The 19,308-nt window shown below is 34.3% G+C and overlaps 1 protein-coding gene across 10 annotated transcripts in view; it reads right to left on the minus strand.

Moving 5' to 3' along the window:
• The window catches only part of JMJD1C (jumonji domain containing 1C), a 318,019-nt gene that overhangs the window by 17,175 nt on the left and 281,536 nt on the right, over window positions 1–19,308 (minus strand). For 9 of the 10 annotated variants that reach the window (XM_049646138.1, XM_049646136.1, XM_049646143.1 and 6 more), the window contains 10 exons: window positions 16,677–16,849; window positions 14,192–16,401; window positions 9,522–9,723; window positions 7,205–7,419; window positions 6,148–6,300; window positions 3,821–3,910; window positions 3,202–3,329; window positions 2,794–3,007; window positions 2,055–2,269; window positions 1,094–1,372 (listed from right to left, as the gene is read on the minus strand). In XM_049646138.1, the coding sequence (XP_049502095.1) occupies window positions 1,094–1,372; window positions 2,055–2,269; window positions 2,794–3,007; window positions 3,202–3,329; window positions 3,821–3,910; window positions 6,148–6,300; window positions 7,205–7,419; window positions 9,522–9,723; window positions 14,192–16,401; window positions 16,677–16,849 (3,879 nt within the window). Of the gene's footprint in view, window positions 1–1,093; window positions 1,373–2,054; window positions 2,270–2,389; window positions 2,495–2,793; window positions 3,008–3,201; window positions 3,330–3,820; window positions 3,911–6,147; window positions 6,301–7,204; window positions 7,420–9,521; window positions 9,724–14,191; window positions 16,402–16,676; window positions 16,850–19,308 lie in introns of those variants that run through there. The other variant, XR_007460906.1, reaches the window with a different exon arrangement.

Genomic DNA, 19,308 nt, shown 5'->3' on the forward strand with positions numbered 1-19,308 from the left:
CCTTTTGAATTAGTACTCTAGCCTAATCATTCCCTCATTTGGTTTTTTTAGAGTACCTTAAAATGGTCCTTAGCATATTTAATGTATTTATTAAAATATTTCCGTTGACTGTTCAAGCACACAGAAAATCAAAAGGTCTAAATTATGACCCACCAATGGCATCAGGGCTTCAAGGAGAGCCAACCAGAAAAAAAAGAAAAAAAAGAAAAAAAAGAAAGAAAGGAGGGGGAACTAAATATTGTATATGTGCAATGAATGGGTATGATTTTCTTCTGGGGAGAAAGGAAACAAGCTTTCTTCACAATGTGAAAAGGTTTAGTGACTTACAAAGATTAAGAAACTTTGCACTAAAATAGTTTGCTCATGTACTTATTTTTATATAACTTACTCATTTTATATATCTTTAATGGCCAGCAAAAAGACCAGGTTTTATTAGGTACTCAATAACTACCTGCTCAATGAAGAAAGTAAAATAAAATAGCAAAGAATGTTTTCCAGAAAGCAAGAAAAAACAACATGACAATAGTAAGTCATGCAAATTCTCAATTTTGTTCACAATTTTTGTTCGCATTAATGTAATAAACTGCCATCTGACATGAGTGCCAAACATTCTATCAAAACTTTGGTCAAAGGGAAAATCATTTTTATTTGAACAGAATTAAATAATGGCGTTTGTCATTCAAGATCTGATGAACTAACACATCAATAAATGCTCTACGGATAAACATTAAAGGCAAAAACATCTACACTTTTCATTAGTCCAAGGAAAGTGCTTCTAGTATTAACACTTTAATAATAGATACGTATCTGTTAACTGGATCAAAGTACAAATGTAAAAAAAGGCACTGCCAAATTTGGTAAATATATGGCTTTATTAAAAATCTGTTGACTGATAGCTAAAAAAATGAAACATCAAACAACCCGTGCTTCCCTGTTAATTCATATAAATCTGACCAAAGAATATAAATTCAGAACCAGCAATTCTGGTAACCTTTTTGTTTTCGAGATCTGACTTCCAAATCCAGTAAGTACTATCTTTCCCCTTTCTTCTTATCCAACCAGTTTGTTTCCCTAATCAGCATAAAATACTCACTTGTCCATGTTTCCAACACTCTCTGAAAAGCTTCCAATTATTAATATTTTTATAATCCTGAAGCCACAGAATATGCTTCTCGCAGATCCAAGAATGTGGCACGTCATTGTACAACATACTGTTTTCCTCTGTGGACGAATTTCTGCACTCTTTAGGCTCTTCTTTCAGCTCTGGTTTTACATTTATCTTAGAGGCTTTATTTGGTGGAATTTTGTTTTCAACAACTGAAGCAATTATGTCATCAAGAATGTTTGGCATAGTTCTTCCACTTTTACCACTCTATTAGGGGAAAAGTTGTATTTTGAGAGGAAACATATATACATTTTTAAACTTTCACTAACAACTAACATTAACATTTTATCTGCCTTCAAGAATATCTAATCATGTCAGCAAATATGGATCTGTAGTCCCTACGCTGTTCCTAACAGGTATGAACCAGAAGTCTGGTGGTCTTCCATGTGAGAATCTGCCAGGTCTGCAAAAACTGCAACTGTGGCCTTTTACATTATTTTAGGACTAGGGCAGACAAGATAGATAGGTGGAATTTCCCATATACTTTTAAAGATCACTAAAAATTTGTGCCTACCTATGCAATTACTGGTTTTTATTTTCTTCTGGTGTATAATTAAAACAAAAATGGATTACTAAATATTTTAAGTAACAAAACATTAACTTCCATGTGGTTTATTTCCCCTACTGGATAGATACATGGTTTTCAAATTCTGAAGGAGTTATCTTAGGGCTCTTCTGGCATGAAATGCCCCTCCCTCAACCTTTTTCACATGGGAAAAAACCTAAAATCTCCAACTTTTACGAGATTTATAATGCAATTGGGAGTATGTCTGGTAATTGGTGTATTTTATTTCATTTGCATCTATTTGTTGTGTAATTCACAGCCAAATCCCCAAATCATCTAAATTTAAGGTCCATATGAAAACCAAAAATCTGGCATCTCACTCACTGGGGTTCCCATCGAATACACTGGGGCAAAGGCAATGCCAGCATCTGTAGAACCCACACGGAGCTTGCCAGCTGTTGTGGTCAGTAAATCTCGTAAGGTTGAGCCTTGTTCATTATTCTGGGACACAGGAGGTGATGTTCTGCTACTTGGAGAATCAGGATTGTCGTGTTCTCTCTCTTCTTTAATTTGATTTTCAAGGGCAAATTCTTTGTTTTCTGAAATACAACATTTACAAAATTCAAATAAAACTAATCATGCTGCTAAAGTACAGACAAAACTGGGACCCTACATTTGATAGTGAGAGATAAAAAGTGTAGCACTAGTGATTTATTCACCTGAACACACACCAGAGGATGGGTTAGATCCTTCAAAATGGAGTCAAACAGTTTGAATATGAAAAGGCCTTCCTCAATATCTTAGACATGTAGCTGAGTTTGCACCTGTCACAAATGAAAAATGCTATAGCTAAAACAGGGAGAAAGTATAGTTTAAGTTACAAATCTACTGCCCTGGTGGCTATAATGATATGCTCATCCACAAATGATTCTAACTACTTTTGATACAATCACAGGGAGGTGAGTTCCTAACAATAGAAAACAAATGTTTTACTGTATCCAAGCCATACATAATGCAAGCAAAACGCAAATGTAAACTGTTCTAAGTGAATATTATAATGTAGCATAGTACATTGTTGGTTATATTATACTCATCTATTATATACTTAGATAACTTCATTTACCTTTTTTTTCCTCTCTGGACTTTTGCTCTGCAAGATCTGCTAACCAGTGCAGTGGTGACTGGGATTCTGGAGGAGTTAACTTGCTGTCTGTGCTTACGTCACTCCCTGGGCTGCTGTTGCCATTACTCTCAGACTTCTGAGGGTTATTCTGCTGCTGAGACTCAGGCATGCACAGAGAAATTTTATTACTGTGATTAAGAACATTCTGTAAAACCTATAAGGGTAGAACAATTAAACTTTAAAAATACTACCTCTTCAATTATTCAGAGTTAAAAGTAGTAATATTTATACAGTAACATAAAAAACATAATTTACAAAACACAAGTCCTAACCTAAACTGATTTCAAATAGCAAAGATGATTAATTTAACTATGCAATTCATTTGAATAATTAGAAAGTTTTACTTACTTGAGATACACCATTCACTGCAGGAAAATTTCCAACCTGTATATTCTGTTTGTTAGTACAATGACAATGGGATTTAATACCATATTTTTCTCTAAGAGTGTGCATCGCATCTAGAAGATCTGTCAAAACTACAAAATATATAAGAGTGGTTAATAAAAAGATAGTTAAGACAATAAAATTTTTTCCAGTCTTTTCTTGTGCAGGTTTTCTTATGTCCTTTCACTTTGCTTCCCATTTTTTCCTTCAATTCTTCCATCTCTTTCAGGTTTGATTATTCAACCAAATTCATGTTCTCTATTCTTTTCTCTCACCTCTATTCTTGAAAACTCAGTATGCTCAAAAAAAAAAGGAAAATAACCTTTCATCATAAATCTAGTAAGCTTTTCTGCCACACTCTAGTTTCCCCCTTTACAATGGTTCCTCTGACTTTCTTCATCACTGGGTCTGGGCTGGCCTCATTAGGTTTATTACACACCAGATTCTAAGAACTGAACAAAAACAATTCAAGATTAGATAAACCTTACCTCTCCATTCTATTATATTTCTACGCACTCCTAAATAATCTAGACCAAGAAAGAGCTGTTACACTACTAAGTAAATAATGTACATTTATACTTACCAGAACCGGGTATAATTTGAGTTGGCATTAAATGTTTGTGATCATGAGGCTGTCCCTTCACACACTTCATCCAAGCATACAGTTCTTTATCTGTATGATTATAACATACATACTTTTATATCCGTCATGGTTTTATAATTATAAAATTGATAACATATATAAAGAGCTTAACAATTATATAAAATACCAACAGCAGGTCTCAAATTGGTTTGGTTTTTTTTTTTTTTTTTAATAATAATCATTTTTTAAAATTTTTTTTAACGTTTTATTTATTTTTGAGACAGGGAGAGACAGAGCATGAACAGGGGAGGGTCAGAGAGAGGGAGACACAGAATCCGAAACAGGCTCCAGGCTCTGAGCGGTCAGCACTGAGCCCGACACGGGGCTCGAACTCACGGACCGCGAGATCATGACCTGAGCCGAAGTCGGCCGCTTAACCGACTGAGCCACCCAGGCGCCCCTGGTTTGGTTGGTTTTTAAAAGACTAAGTTCCACCATTCCGAGAATTTTATAAAAACAAGATACAAAACTGATATAATGTTATTTGTCCTTTTCTGAAATTACCATTCTTTATTGTCATTAACGTATTAGTTACCTCTATCTTCCTTGTCTAAAATATAAGCTGTTAGAAAGCATTTACAAGTTATTGTGTAGGTTCTGGAGGGGAAAGTTGGAAAGTTTTTAAAGAAAACCAGTTTTAGACTGGATTTGAATTTTATTTAGTCTGAAACTTCATCAAACAATAGTTCTAGATTTTTTTATGCTGACTTTAATGAGCTTTATGATATATACTGAAGGTCACAGAGCCACATCATAAGTAACTGTGTATGTCATCAAATTTATAGAAAAAGATTTCCTTGAGATCAAGGCACTGAATATTATGCTAATTACTGTTATATAAAGCTATAACCTAGCCAATAGGAGTTTATCACAATATTTGACAGTGAAATAGAAATATATAGATAACAGAATATATAACTGAAGGCATAGAGGTTAAAAAAAAGATACAATGACTATACTTTTAAAATTAACAGCACTGTGAATATCAATAGCAATGCAACTACTAAGGTTTATTATACATACCCTATCTTATTCCAAAAATGATACATGCTCATATACATGCAAACAGTATAGAAAAATATGATAAATTAATTTCTTTACTTGGGCAAAGGGAAAATAAAAGTAATATGGAAACAGGAAAAAAGAATATAAAATGCATGTGATGAAGTTTTATAACAGTGGAGCTAATTTTTTAACTAAAAATATCCAAATATATTTGTATAGTTTTGAAGATAGGTAACTGCCCAGACTGCATTCCTTATTATAGCCTCACATTTTACTTATATTTATGTATCTTTTGCATGTCACAGAAACACCCAGCTGTGATGTTTGGAAATGTGTCCCCACTCTAGGGGTCTTTTTGTTTATGTGCTGGGTGTCTAAGAAAAAGGCTCTAGTAATTTTATCAGTGGAAAAGATACTGATAGCTAAATCATGGTTTATCGAGTTAAGTATTCTGAAAGAGTTTGTTGGATATGAAAATGACATATATCATTTTTAGACATTAAACAGTTTTTTATCACTAAACATGACTTTACTTCTAATACTTCCACAATTCAAATCCTCTCATTTCATGAAGACTTTATCCCAAACAAATAACTAAAAATTTCAGGTTACCAATATGAGGTAGCTACTTCTAAAACTGCCTTGGATAAGCTTTTTCTAAAAACACTTTTATCATGAGAAAACGTGAATTTAGTTACTTCTTTTTAAATTTTATATTATCTTTAACTGTATCAACAAGTAGAACACTGTTTTAGTGACATTTCATCTAAAATAATAGCTTCAAAGACTACTGTTAAATATAATAAAGACTTCTTCATTCTCTAAGAACTACGGGACAAATTGATACTAGTGGAAGCATATTCTTGAACATTTTGATCTGAACTTTATGGACCAATTACTCAGAAAAATCAGTTCACACGAGTTAAATATTCAATTGTGACTTATGTGCATGACTGTGTAATTAACAGGTCTTAGAATAGGCTTCAGGCTCCTACACACTGGAGTCTGAAGGGAGCAAAGCCTATCCTAAATTGGGCTACATTAAAAAACTACCTGCTGAAAGGAGTGGGTGGATCTACTAATCAGGATAAAAAGATGCAGATGTAGTTTTTATTCTAGGAAATCTGGACATTAATAAATTTACCAAACTTCTTTAATCTATTGGGGGGGGGGAACCTCACACACATATCATTTCCAGATGAATGATCCTAAAGAAAATGAACATTATAAAAATTTCAATTTACAGAAAGTTATAAACCAACCTCTAGAACTCTTCCTTTCCTTTGCCTTGTAGCAATCTAAGCAGACCACAAATCCACATTTCTGGCAGACCCAATGAATGTTAAACAATGTTGCTTCACATGCATCACACATTTCCCGGACTCCTCTCACTGCTCTTTTCCAGGCGATTTTGGCTGAAACAGAGAAATAAAAATTTAAAGGCAAGTATGCTCCTTTCCACACAATTTTTGCTGAAATACACAAACACAAAAATTTTATGGCAAACCAAGAACTCTGAAGGATATAACTAAAAATCAACAGATTTCTTGAATCAGTAATTCTCTTCAGAAGACTTACATCTAATGGAGTTTCTCAACCTTAGCACTTTTAAGATTTTTGACTGAATAATTCTCTGTTATGAGGGACTATTCTGTGCAATGTAGGAAGTTCAGCAGCATCTATGACCTCCACACATTAGATGTTAGTACTCTACCATCCACTCCTGACCTTTCAGTCATGCAACCAAAAATGTCTCCAGTCATTACCAAACATCCCTTGGGGGACAAACCACTGATTTAGGAGAACGGAAGATTTAGAGTAACTCATATATTAGGTGCTTTACATGTGTAAATATAATTACTTTCTAAACAAAGCTATGAGGTAGTTACTCCCATCTTACAGTCATACAGTTAAAAGCAGGAAATAAAGTTGAGATTCAAATATAAATCTATCTGATTCTAAAACCTGTGATGAACCACAGCAGATTAAAAATAAATGGTATGGACTGTGTCTTATGCTGGCAAATGCTGAAATTTCCCCATTCCACGTCTGAAGTATCCTTACCATGCTAACTTATGTCATAATGGCAGAAACAGCATAGTGCTATTGTGACTTCATGAATTGTTAATACATTCAGTTGGAAAAGATGTTGATTTAAGTACACATAGGTGCCTTTGTACATAAAAAAAAGTGTTATCAAATTAAAATGTCAGTAACACTAGATAAAATAAGGGACTGTTCCTATTAAATATACTTCAAAGAGAAATTCTTAAAATCAAATTTGTACAGTTGTATATTCTAAGTATTTAACTTCCTTACCATCCTTTTTCACCCAGGACAAAGCTGTTTTTTCAGATGTTACTAACTGACAGAACTTATCACCTATTATATCCAAGATGTATTTTGAAGTTTCTACGTCTAGTTCATCATCTTCATAATTTTCATGTGTCCATAAGCTCATAGCTTCATCGTCATATTGGTCAGGAGAAGAGAAACCATCTATTCTAACCACTCCATTTTTACTAAATGACAATCTGAAATATTAAAACATAAAAGGATTAGACACCAGTCCAGTTTTTTTTTTAATGTTTACTTATTTATTTTGAGAAAGAGAGTGCGAGTACAGGAGAGGCAGAGAGAGGATCCCAAGCAGGCTCTGAGCTGTCAGCACAGATTGAGTCACCCAGGCACCCCAAGACACCAGTCCAGTTTTATAAAGTTGTAAATTTATAATTAATTTACATTTTTTGTATTATAAACATGTAAATTACATTTGTTAAAAAAAAACAAAATAGGGTAGTCCTTCATATACACACACACTTTTCATTATTAATTAAATTTAACAAACTTAAATGACTCCCATAATGTTACACAAATGGCAATGATAAGCAGCACCAATTTTAGGTTATTTCAAGAAATAAGATTTTTCCTATCAGTTATACTTAACTATTTATTTCAGTCAAATTAAAATTGTGTCTGAGTGTTTGATGAGGACAAGAGTTAAAATGTTGGCCAAATGTTGCCTAGAGCAATACTTTTACTTTATACATAATCTAAATCAAGAACCTCTAATACTGAAAATGCCCTAAATCACCTTAAGACTTTCACTGGGAGGATTTAAAAAATACCAAGTATATACATACATAGTTTTCATTAATTAAAATGACACTTTATTTATTTATGATTTAGAGGAAAGGATGAAACTCTCAAAAGTTTATTAGGAACCCAACTAAGTATACTTAGTTCCTCTCAGCTTGCCATCCAATTTACTTAACTACTCAATTCAGAAAAGTTTAGGGTAAATGGAAAGCAAAATTGCCATTTTCTTCCGGGTTGGTAGTTATTTTTCAGTATCATAGTACTTACTCTATTTACTCTCAACTGGGGGATATCAGAAATTCATTACAACTCATTCTCTATTTTTCAAATGGACAACACCAACAACATTCCTTTTCCCAGGCCCTTTTCTCATTCTTTTATTACCTAAACCTTTTTTTTTTAAACCAAATTTTCCCTTCATTATAATCCATCATCCTTTTTTGAACCAGATTTCTCCCTTTGTTATAATCTATTATCTTATTTCAGCTTTGTGTTATTATCTCTACCTGAAAATTTCTTTCCTTCAAATCTACTTTCCTTCTGTTTTCTTTTTCTTTTTTACTGCAATTCCATGTGCCCTACTTTCTACAACTATTCTTTAAAGTTGTTGATCCTTTGGGGATTGTTGTCGGTCCTTTGGGGATTGTTGGCTGGAAAAACCATGAAGTAAAAGTAAGAAATAGAACTTGGTTCTGTTCCTAACAATACATGTTCTTGGGGTCTCCACTGGGCCACCAGCAGAGGTGTATTTGCCAGAACAAAGTGTTTCTTAACTTCTTAGGAAGTTGATGATTAGGAAAATATTTGCAGCTTATATTCATACACATTCATATGTGCTTGGTACGACTAAGGACCTTTTGTACTTTATCTCATTTAATCATGAAATCTCTTTTGAAGTAGGTACCACTATAATTAGCATTATGCATATGAGATAGGATGAGCTATATAATCCTACTATAGTTAATAAAGTCATATAGGAAGCAAGAGAAAGAGCTGAATCTCAGGGATGACTGATTCTACCTGTGAAAAGTGATATGGTAGTATGATATGGTACTGACAAACCCTTTTTCTAATTTTATAACTCATATTTTTATAGCTACATGTTTAACAAAACATGTGGGTAGTCCATGTAATGGAATGACTTTGGTTTGATACCTAGATTGTTTACCTAGATTTATAGACGATTTGTGATTGCTAACTAATATAAATGGTCAAAGTATATAACCATTTAAAAATTCCTTAAACCAAACAAATTGCTGCTTCCTATCATTTTCTAGAAAATACTATTTTCTCATTAAGGAAAAATAAAGATCTCAGAAGAGAAAGGCCATATGACCACAAGTAACAAGAGAATATGAATTTAGTCACATGGTTAGATATTATTAAATTTATCACAAAAAAGTTTAATACTCTCTTCTGATGTTTCAGAAACAAACTCAAAAGACTCACTCCCACCTCTAAAAGAGACCCTCAGAATGGCAGTATAATTTCCAATATCCTATAGACATATTTTCCCCAATTACATATTTCTACTCACCGTCTAAAGTAGTAAAATCTACAAAACACCGGGGAGTGGGTTGGTTCTTCTCCTTTTTTACTCCGAATAAGTCTACATTCTCGGCACTTTTGCAAATTAGGCCCTATCTCACAGCAGGAGTCATCCTGTAAAAAGGATTCCCCAGTTTGCTTCAGCTTCTTGACTTTACGCCAATCTTTTAATACCGAACGAGGGATGCCAGCTGTAAAACCAGTAGGAAATTATTAGCAAGATTACAACTTTTTAAAAAAGTACACTCCTTGAGATAAAGTTCAAGACAAGTATACAACTGTCACAACATATTAAGACTGTAAAAAAGAAGCAGACATTATACTTCTAGGTCCTCATTAATAACTAAAAGTCCACAGCAGCATTTCTATTTACTTACTATTCTATTAATCAAATGAATTCTTATGTCAGTATACTGGAAATGCAGAGCTGAGTAAATCTTCCAGCTGATTGAAATTTTTATGTATTAAATATTTATATTTGTACAATAGCAAACACAGGAATCATTCATTTCTATGTGAATCTATAGCTAAAAATATAGCCCTTCTACACAGGGATTTGGTATATGTAGGAGAAAGTTATTTCAAGATCAAGATATTTCAGGAAGAATCTGAAAGACCAAAAGTTAGTGCTTTCAGAAACTACAGACTAATTCCAACATACTTATATTGTTTTGAAATATTTAATATGATTCTCCAAGGTAAGTGTGGTCCATTAAAGATAAGAGGTAATTTTATATAACCATTATTTGAGAGAAGAGGGGCTAATAAGCTGTCTCTTAGTATCTCTCCCTCATTATGATGTCCTCCATTTGATTCAATATACTGATGGAAGCAGTATCTTTTAGAAAATAAAAGGGATGAAGAAAATAAAGAAAAAAGCCAGTATTAACTTGATGGTCTTTTTTGATGGTAGAAAAGGCATCAGGGAAATCTAAAGGAAAAAAAAAAAAACCTCAAATGATTAACATTTGAAGAAATTATTTACTATGCTCTACATCACTGCACCATCATGTTTACTAACTTCAACTTAATTGTTGTAACACTGGCTCAAGTATCAAGTAGATAATCTGTCATCTACAGAGCAGAACTCAAAATATTATACATAAATTAAACTTTGCCTATTAAAAAATTTAAAGCATATTCTTTTTAAAACAACCTATGTTGGGACAAGCAAATATCAGACTCCTTTTTAAAAAAAATTTTTTTTTGAATGTTTATTTTTGAAGGAGAGAGAGAGAGACAGAGCATGAGCTGGGGAAGAGCAGAGAAAGGGAGACACAGAATCCAAAGTGGGCTCCAGGCTCTGAGCTCTGAGCACAGAGCGTGACACAGGGCTCGAACTCACAAACCGTGAGATCATGACCTGAACCGAAGTCGGACACTTAACTGAGCCACCCAGGTGCTCCCAAATATCAGACTCTTAAAAGTGTACTTACATCTGTATGTCAGGTATGAGATTTACATAGTTTGCTATTTCTGTCATGTTCAAAGATATTTCCTACCCTGTGCTTTCTAATCACTCTGATGTGTGGAAAAGAGGCAGTACAACTATTCTCCGGAGACGATCTAATTCTTGCAGAAATATGTAGCAGATCTCTGGCCTTGAGCTCCCACTATTACTTACCTGTTGACAGTGTGAGGAGTACAATGACAGCAAGATAGCACATCTTAACATAGGAAGTACAGAGTTTAAGCTTCGGGATGGCTCATTTAAAATCTGCTTCCAGTTATTAAGCACTTCTAGGATTGTTGCCCGGTTCTTTAAACTACCTGCTCTCCCCTCTTCTGTCTCTAACTTAGGACAAGCCATGTGGCTTAATCCACTAAAGAAAGACATATTATATGCACACACCACTTATGGAATAAAAATGTTTCCATAAGGCTCGTATGAAGAGTTTGCTATCTCCTCCACTGCACATAAAGCAGATTTCCCCTATGGACAGTATAAAAAATTCAGAGCTTTTAGAAGTCAGAATGAACAAGAATAGTACACTGCTCATAGATTTTTACTTGGCACACGTGATTCCAATCATTTATTTACTTTTTTTTTTTACTGTTACACTTAGAATAAACTAAATTCAATGTATTTCTATTTTGACTAGAAAACAACTATTAACCAATATGCTTTTACATTACAGGTAATGGAACAGTTCAGAGTATGGATAACCATACCACTATGAACAATTTAAACAGTATTTATAGAACTGGACATTTCAAAGCAAATTTCAATTCTGTGACACAAAATAGACAATCTGAAGCTATTTTTAATTTAAATGAATGGATGAATTACAAAGACACAAAGTCCCAGGTCATAGAGACAGTTTGTGATATTGTGATTTTTGTTTCTAAACTAGGCGACACACAATGGTAGCGGACTCCTTTTATGAATTTTATTATAAAAGTATTCACATAATAAAATAACTTTATCTTTCAAATCTATACATCTAATTTATTGCCAATATCTAAAATCTAAACTTTGAGAATAACACATTTAAATCAACAAAAAATACCTAGTATTCTTTTATGCCATAAGAACATTTTCATCCTTAGTTCTCAATTTATTAGCAAATACTCAATCAGCTGCTCTAGCCAACAGAAAACTATGGAGGAAGAAAATAGGAAACAAATACATGCTAACCTTTAATCTTTGATAGTCCATCACTTAAAAAAATTTTTTTTTTGAGATATAGCAATTAATTCTGATTATATAGTCTGGTTTTGTGTATCATAGGACTTTGGACATATTTAAATTTGATGGGTAATTTCAGTTCATAAAACTATATAAGAAATTAGTCACAGAAAAACAACCAACTTTTAATTAGCAGTATGGAAAGGCAGCAGATACAAAGACATTCCAAAGCAAGAGATAAAATCTCTTGTACCTATCTACACATGTGTAACAGTGTATGTAATCACATTACACTCTCTAAGTACTGACTTAACTCACTCTTTTTGACTATGACTGATGACAACCCCAATAACCATTAGATAAAGGTCATATTTAATTCATGAGGCAGATGATCCACTCAAATATGGAAGTTAGATTTATGAACTCCCAATTTAGAGAACTTTTCTAGACAGCCAGAACAAAGGCAGAACAACTCTGCCCATAATTAACAGATGGCAATGAACAGTCAATATTATTTTGGACTTGACAATAGATGGGGCTTAGAATACCCTCTCTGAGGCTAAATGTTAGTTACTAAGGAGAAGAGATTTGACTAAGCAGCACAACTTGGAAGGGGGTGGGATGCTGATTCCAGTCTGTCATTGAACTCTTACTTGGGAACCTGTACATTCACTGTCAACATGAACTAGAATATGTACTTAAGAGTTAATTTTATAAACTTAACTTCACAAGAGTTTTCTAAGTGTTAAAAGTTGGAAGATTCGTATCTCTGTTTTCTGTAAATTTAACTCAAGTATCTATCTGTATACCCAACACCAAAGGAAATGTCACGTGAAACAGAAAAGAAACAATTATTGACCACACTATGCCTCCTTAAGAATTCACTGGGGAAGCAAAACACATGAGAAATGAGAAAAGAAAAGGCAACACAGTACACAATCCAATACTCAAATAAATGGCATGTATATTGTATCCTCCGATGTCAATCTCCCTCTCTTTCTTCTGACTATATTTGCATTTCAGTCTGTCAGCCTTTCTGTCTCTAGTAGAGCTTCGTTCTTTCACTTTCTGACTGTCCTTTTCTATGATTCCATCCTCCTGTTTTTCTGTCCTTCACTTTGCCTCTGGTTTCCACACAGGCATGTGAAAAAACCTCATTCAGTGAAAAGGCCCAAATACAAGCCTTCAAGCATCCAAAGTACTTCTTGAATGTCCACACTGTCAGATATTTCATATATTGTATGTGGATGAATACATGGATATAGTGAAACTATTAAGTGCTTTCTGCATTGTGCAACATACCTAAAAAGAAATAAGCAAACTGAGAAAAACTACTTCTAGAGTTAAAAACCTACAGAAACACTTTGGAGTGAACATTACACTTATTTTGCCTTGCTAAGGCCACAAATGAAATACAATCAGTTTTGAAACTTTTACTTACAGAAATTTTTCTTGAATGTAGAAATGAGCACACAAAACCAGAATCCCCTTTTATTTAACTTTTACCCAAAATAAAGAACTTTTTGAATGAGTGGCAATATTAGTTAAATAGAAGGTAATTTCAAAAAGCTTTCAATTTTGTTACCAGATGAGAGAAGGGATACAGGGCGTATCCACACTAATTGAAGTAGTATTCTTCTAAAAATGTGACTTAAAGGAAGTACATGTGACTAGGATTTTTTTCACAACCACATCATGTTAAAGGTAAATAGCTAATTTTAGGAATCCACTTGACAGTACTTAGAAATGGTCAAAATTCTGAGTAACTACTAAATCGGTTTTCGTCAGAGTGCTAGGTAGAACATATTTCTACAAGTCTTTTAAAAATGGAGAGATAGGTCTTCTCTCATTTTCTTTTATAGGGTACTTGGGAAATGCAGAAATGAGGTCTACGAGCACATACATTATGCTAGGGCAGACAAATAAAAGTCAAAAGATGCCCCTGTGCTCACTCATCTTGACAGAACCTACACCATTATTGCAAGAACATGCAGCCCATTTTGCCTGAGATAAAAAAGTAATTAACTTACCACTATTACTGTTGCTCTGCAATTTCAATTTACTTTTTTCTTTGGCACTCCTGCTGAGAACCCCATTGGGTTTTAAATCTTCTTCTATTTCACCTTTTCTCTTCTGCAAGTCATTTTGCTTCTTTTTGTAAGTTGGCTTAGGTTGCCTCTTAGTCCTTTGCTCTGACTTGCTTTCACTTTCATCTGAGTCTCCACTTTCAGAGCCAGATTCGTAAGTTCTTTTGGCTTTTCTCCTAGTGACTTTATCATCTTTTATGTATTTATCAACTATCATCTTACTATCTACACTATTTTGTATGTCATTGGATGTAGAGGCTATTAAATTGACAGAACATGGCTTGATAATTTCTGATACAGAATTCCCTGAATTTTCCATTTTATTAGTATTTTTATCTTCCTCTGAGTGTCTAGTAAGCCAGGCCTTTTTCAGTTTAGTATGGTAGTTAGGTTGACTTGTCTGGGATGCTTGCCCATTTCCTACAGAGTTTGCTTTGTTTATTGTACTACAGGCTACAGTGCTATCCGAGAGAAGGGAGGCTGAAGATGTCTGATTTTTCACAGCATTAGGCTCAGTCTCGCTGACATTACTACTTTTGTACTGAGCTGCAGCCAATGCTGCCTTGTGCTTTTTTAAATGGATAAAATCAGTTGTGCCTGAGAACCCAGAGCTGGGCTGAACAGCACTTCCTGTCTTACTACTGGCTGGTGTAACTGGAGCTGTGGTGCTGACCCTGCATTCTTGTATCTGAGCCACTGAATGACTGACACTTTTTGAAGAGGTACATTCTAAGGATTTAGAGGCCAAAATGGTATTCGATAAAGAGTAAATTATTTCTGAACCCCCCCAGCTGGAAACACTGGTGGTAGTGGCAGCAGATGTGAATACATCCGTTTTGGTATTACACACTGTATTTATGGCAGACATGACTGAACTGGGAACACTGCCCTGTGAGACAGCCTGGACATCTTTTTCAGATTTTATGTGAGCACTGTCTGAATTCACACTTGGCAGAATGATTCTTCCAGTCTCCCCAGCTTCTGCTGGTTTGAGACAATCTGTTTGATTTGCCCCAGTTGAAGATCTTTCACTAACTCGATCTTTGGAAGCTAACTGCATTGCTGGCACACTCTCAAGTTTTGTACTAGATGGTGGACGAACAATGACAGATGCCATAGCAGCCTGTGACTTTCCACTGCTTTTCTCCACATGCCATTCAGCTTTCTCTTTGCTGAGGTTATTATTAGATTTCCACATTTCTGACAAACTCTGTTCAGAAGAACTCTTAAAATTGGCCTGAGAGTCTTTCGGCTCTGGAATTAGAGTTGGAGGCTTTTGTGATTCTTGAACTTTCCCACCAGCATTTACAGGCATCACTGGGGTTAAAGTTGGAGGGGAAAGACTACTATAGTTGCTTTCCTTTCTTTCCAGGCTGTGATGGATTGGTGGGTGAAATACTGGTGCTCTATGTAAAGCAGGCATGCTCCGGAGTGCATTTGTAGAAGAAACTGTCAAATGGGTAGGACTCCTACAATCATTTCTGAAGGTTGTTACCGAGTGAGAAGCAATTTGATGGGGAAGATGTTCTGGTATCTTGCCTACTAAACCTTCACTTTCTGGTTGGTGTTTAATTAAGGGTGGAGGCTTTGAAAGAGATGATATAAATGAAGTCAGAGTTTGAGGATTAGCTGTTGCAGCAAGGGTATTACTCTGTTTTTCAGTGTAAATATGTGAAACCTCTTTGGATGGATAGGACCTTGGTGGTTCATTGACCACACTATTAGACAATGTAGTGAAATAGTTACTTTGGGGCAAACTCTGAGGCACTGAGTGCTTCATTTTATAAAGATCGGATACTGAACATTCTACATCCTTGTCTTGTTTGACAATGACATGGCTTTTAGGGCTAGAAGATGACAATGCTACTCTGGAATAACTATCTCTCTCACCCTCAAGCCCCTTGATTTTAGTTGTAAAGGGAGCAACATCAATACTTTCTTGAAGGATTCGACGGTGTTCCTCCTTATATTTGTGTAATCTCTCTCCAGTCTCCTGGGGTTGTCTCTGTAATTGATTCAATACAGGATCCACAAAATGTCTATGCAATAGACCATCTTTTCCAGTCTGTGACCTATTCAGATCTAGGTCATTTTTTGCTGATGTGGATGCAACAGAACGTAATGGTTCAATGAAAGCTTTCCTCTCCAGTTCTCTGTAAAGAAAATACACATAAAGGTTTCTGTAACAACTTTTTCTGGTATGATATGAAGATAGCTTCTGCATAATATTATGAAAGGAAAACATGACTTTGCATGTACTTTAATAATACAGAGTACATTAGAAAGTATATCAAAATGGAAACAATAGTACTTACTCAAAGCCTAGTTTTAAGATGTTTCTTAACTTAAAATTATCTGTTTAGAAATCAAATTAAGAAAAACTATGAAAGACGAGGTACTCGTAAGTTTTAAGCATTGGTGAACTTACTCTTTATGGTGATCTATTAAACTTTTTGTCAATGGTGGACTGGAATGTGCTGTAATTTTAAGAGACCGATGAGGCTCTGCACTGGAAGGTCTGACAGGAATGTGACTAAGTAATCCAACACCATCTGCTGAGGTCACAGGGGTGGGCTGATGTAACCAGGGACTGGGAGAATTCTATTTAAAAAAAAATATATACATATACATATATACATATACATATATACATATATATATATATATGTATGTATATATGTATATATATATATATCAGACTTCAATTACTAGAAAAAGCTAAACACAGTTATCACAGCAGGACTTTTATGTATATTTATGAAGCATAAATGACCTTTTCTAAATATATCTTACAAGAACTATTCAGACAAATAAATAACATAATTATATGGATTTTTCCATGTGATGTAGGAAAATCAATCAGTATCATCATAGTAATTTCCAAACATTTGTTATTTTTTTTATATTGAATGCAGATCTTGAAAGCATTGTCTTTTAACTTCTAAATGTACAGAACCTAGTTCATCAGATTTCCTAACATTCTAATACCATAAAAATATATACTGCTAATACAAAAAACAGAATTTGTTATTACTGAAGTACATGTCACCAGAAATAGAATATCAAGTTCATTTGCCAATTTCTGTTGTCAAAAATAACAAACTTTTTCAATGCATCAATTTACTTAGAACTGGCAGAATATTACATTTTGAAAGCCACTTGTACTTTGTTTCCACTACAAGCTATAAGCACTGTTGGACCATTAAACTTGGAAGTGTGGAAGTACAACAAAATTAATCTTTTATATATCAATATGCTGCCTTTCTCATACTGAATATTTGGTGATACTGATCTCTATGTTGATACTTAAAACTCTCTAATTACATGTGTAAGGATTCGTTCTATACTGACATTCATACACACATACACACTGACATTATTCCAGAACATACTTTGTGGAGTTATACTTCACTGAGATATTGGGAAAATCCCCTTTGGTTTTAACAAAGAGAGTATATTTTACATCTCAAAGTGATAATGCAAAAGCAGTATGATATCATAACAAAAACATGCTGCTGTAAAATTATTTGGATTAAAAATATACATTATAAAGCATAAACCTCACATAACAGAAAAAATACATATATACACATTAGACACACATGCACATATGCATAAAGATCATGCAGATATGTTTAAAAGGCCTCAGTTTTACACTATCCAGAAATTTTAAGCTACAATCACTTATGGCAATGTTAAATTTTTGACTATAAAATATCAACAAAAATTATTTCCTAGTTGTTTCTTCACTGCTACTCACAATATTAGGATTAAGAGATCTTCATTTTTGTTCAAAATGTTACTTAAATTCACTGCTTTATAACTTTACATAACAAATGAAAATGTGATATGCTTGTTTTTAGTTTAACAAGTTTGTGACCAGTTAAGAAGACATTTTATGCCCTTATATATATATACGGAGGCTAGATTGACACAACTGAGAGAAAAATACTACCCAAGCCACTTCTAACAGTTACTTAGACTGATTTTTCAGGGTTGGGAAATTATGGAAGACTCAAAATGATTTGCCAGCTCTCAGTTCCCATGTGTTCTAGTCTGTCTTTGTCCAGTATCAGCTGCATCTACATTTGTGACACATGAGAGTGAACGGTCAGAGTAAAATGTGGGTGCATTAGGCACTAGGGTCACCAGGCCTGCTTTCAATAACGGTAAAGAGGATACTGTAGTAATTAGTGACTCTTCATTGACTTCAACTACTTAATTTATACATTCCAGTAAGATTCTACCTGCCACAAGTTCAATAGCACCATCAAGAATGGAAATGGGAAGCTTATGGATCAGATCAACATAATCAAAATTCTTCTAGAAATGAGATCCTGCCAACATCAAATGTGGGGATGTTGGTGCAGAATAAATTGTGGAGTTCACTAGTGACTTCATTAAAGAAGACCAAAACTCACACAGAAATGGAGTCCAAAGGAGTTGATTATTTATTATGGGATTAAACCACAAGAAATATCCTTTAAAACTGTCAGAACTCTAACTGCTAGCTGATGTCCCTTTACCAACAAGGTAAACAATCACAACTTAGGAATCAAGGAAGGACTTACTACCATAATCTATGTCACCACTGCTACCCAGAATATAACAATTCCTCTGACAGACTTGGCATGAGGAACACCACCCTTGCATTTATTACCAAGGCTCTACATAAGCAGTATTATCCCTAAGTGAGAAGCTCACTAGCATTACCTTCCAAATCATCACCCCCTCTTGCCTAACTTGTGAAAGATGTCAAAAATACAGAAGTTCATTGCAGCACTATCCATTATAGTCAAGGGGTAGAAGTTACCCATAAGTCCACTGACAAATGCATAGAGAAAATGTGGAATATACATATAATGGAATATTACACAGCTTAAAAAAAAAGAAAATCATGTTACATGCTACAACATGGATGAACTTCAAAGATATGCTACATGAAAGAAGCCACAAGAGGACAAATACTGTATGACTGCATCAATTGGAGTATCTAAAGCAGTCAGAATCATAGAAACAAAGTAGAAAGGTGGTTGGCCAAAGAATAGGGGGAAGAGGAA

Source organism: Panthera uncia, chromosome D2 (genome assembly GCF_023721935.1).
Source record: "Panthera uncia isolate 11264 chromosome D2, Puncia_PCG_1.0, whole genome shotgun sequence".
Lineage (NCBI taxonomy): Eukaryota > Metazoa > Chordata > Mammalia > Carnivora > Felidae > Panthera > Panthera uncia.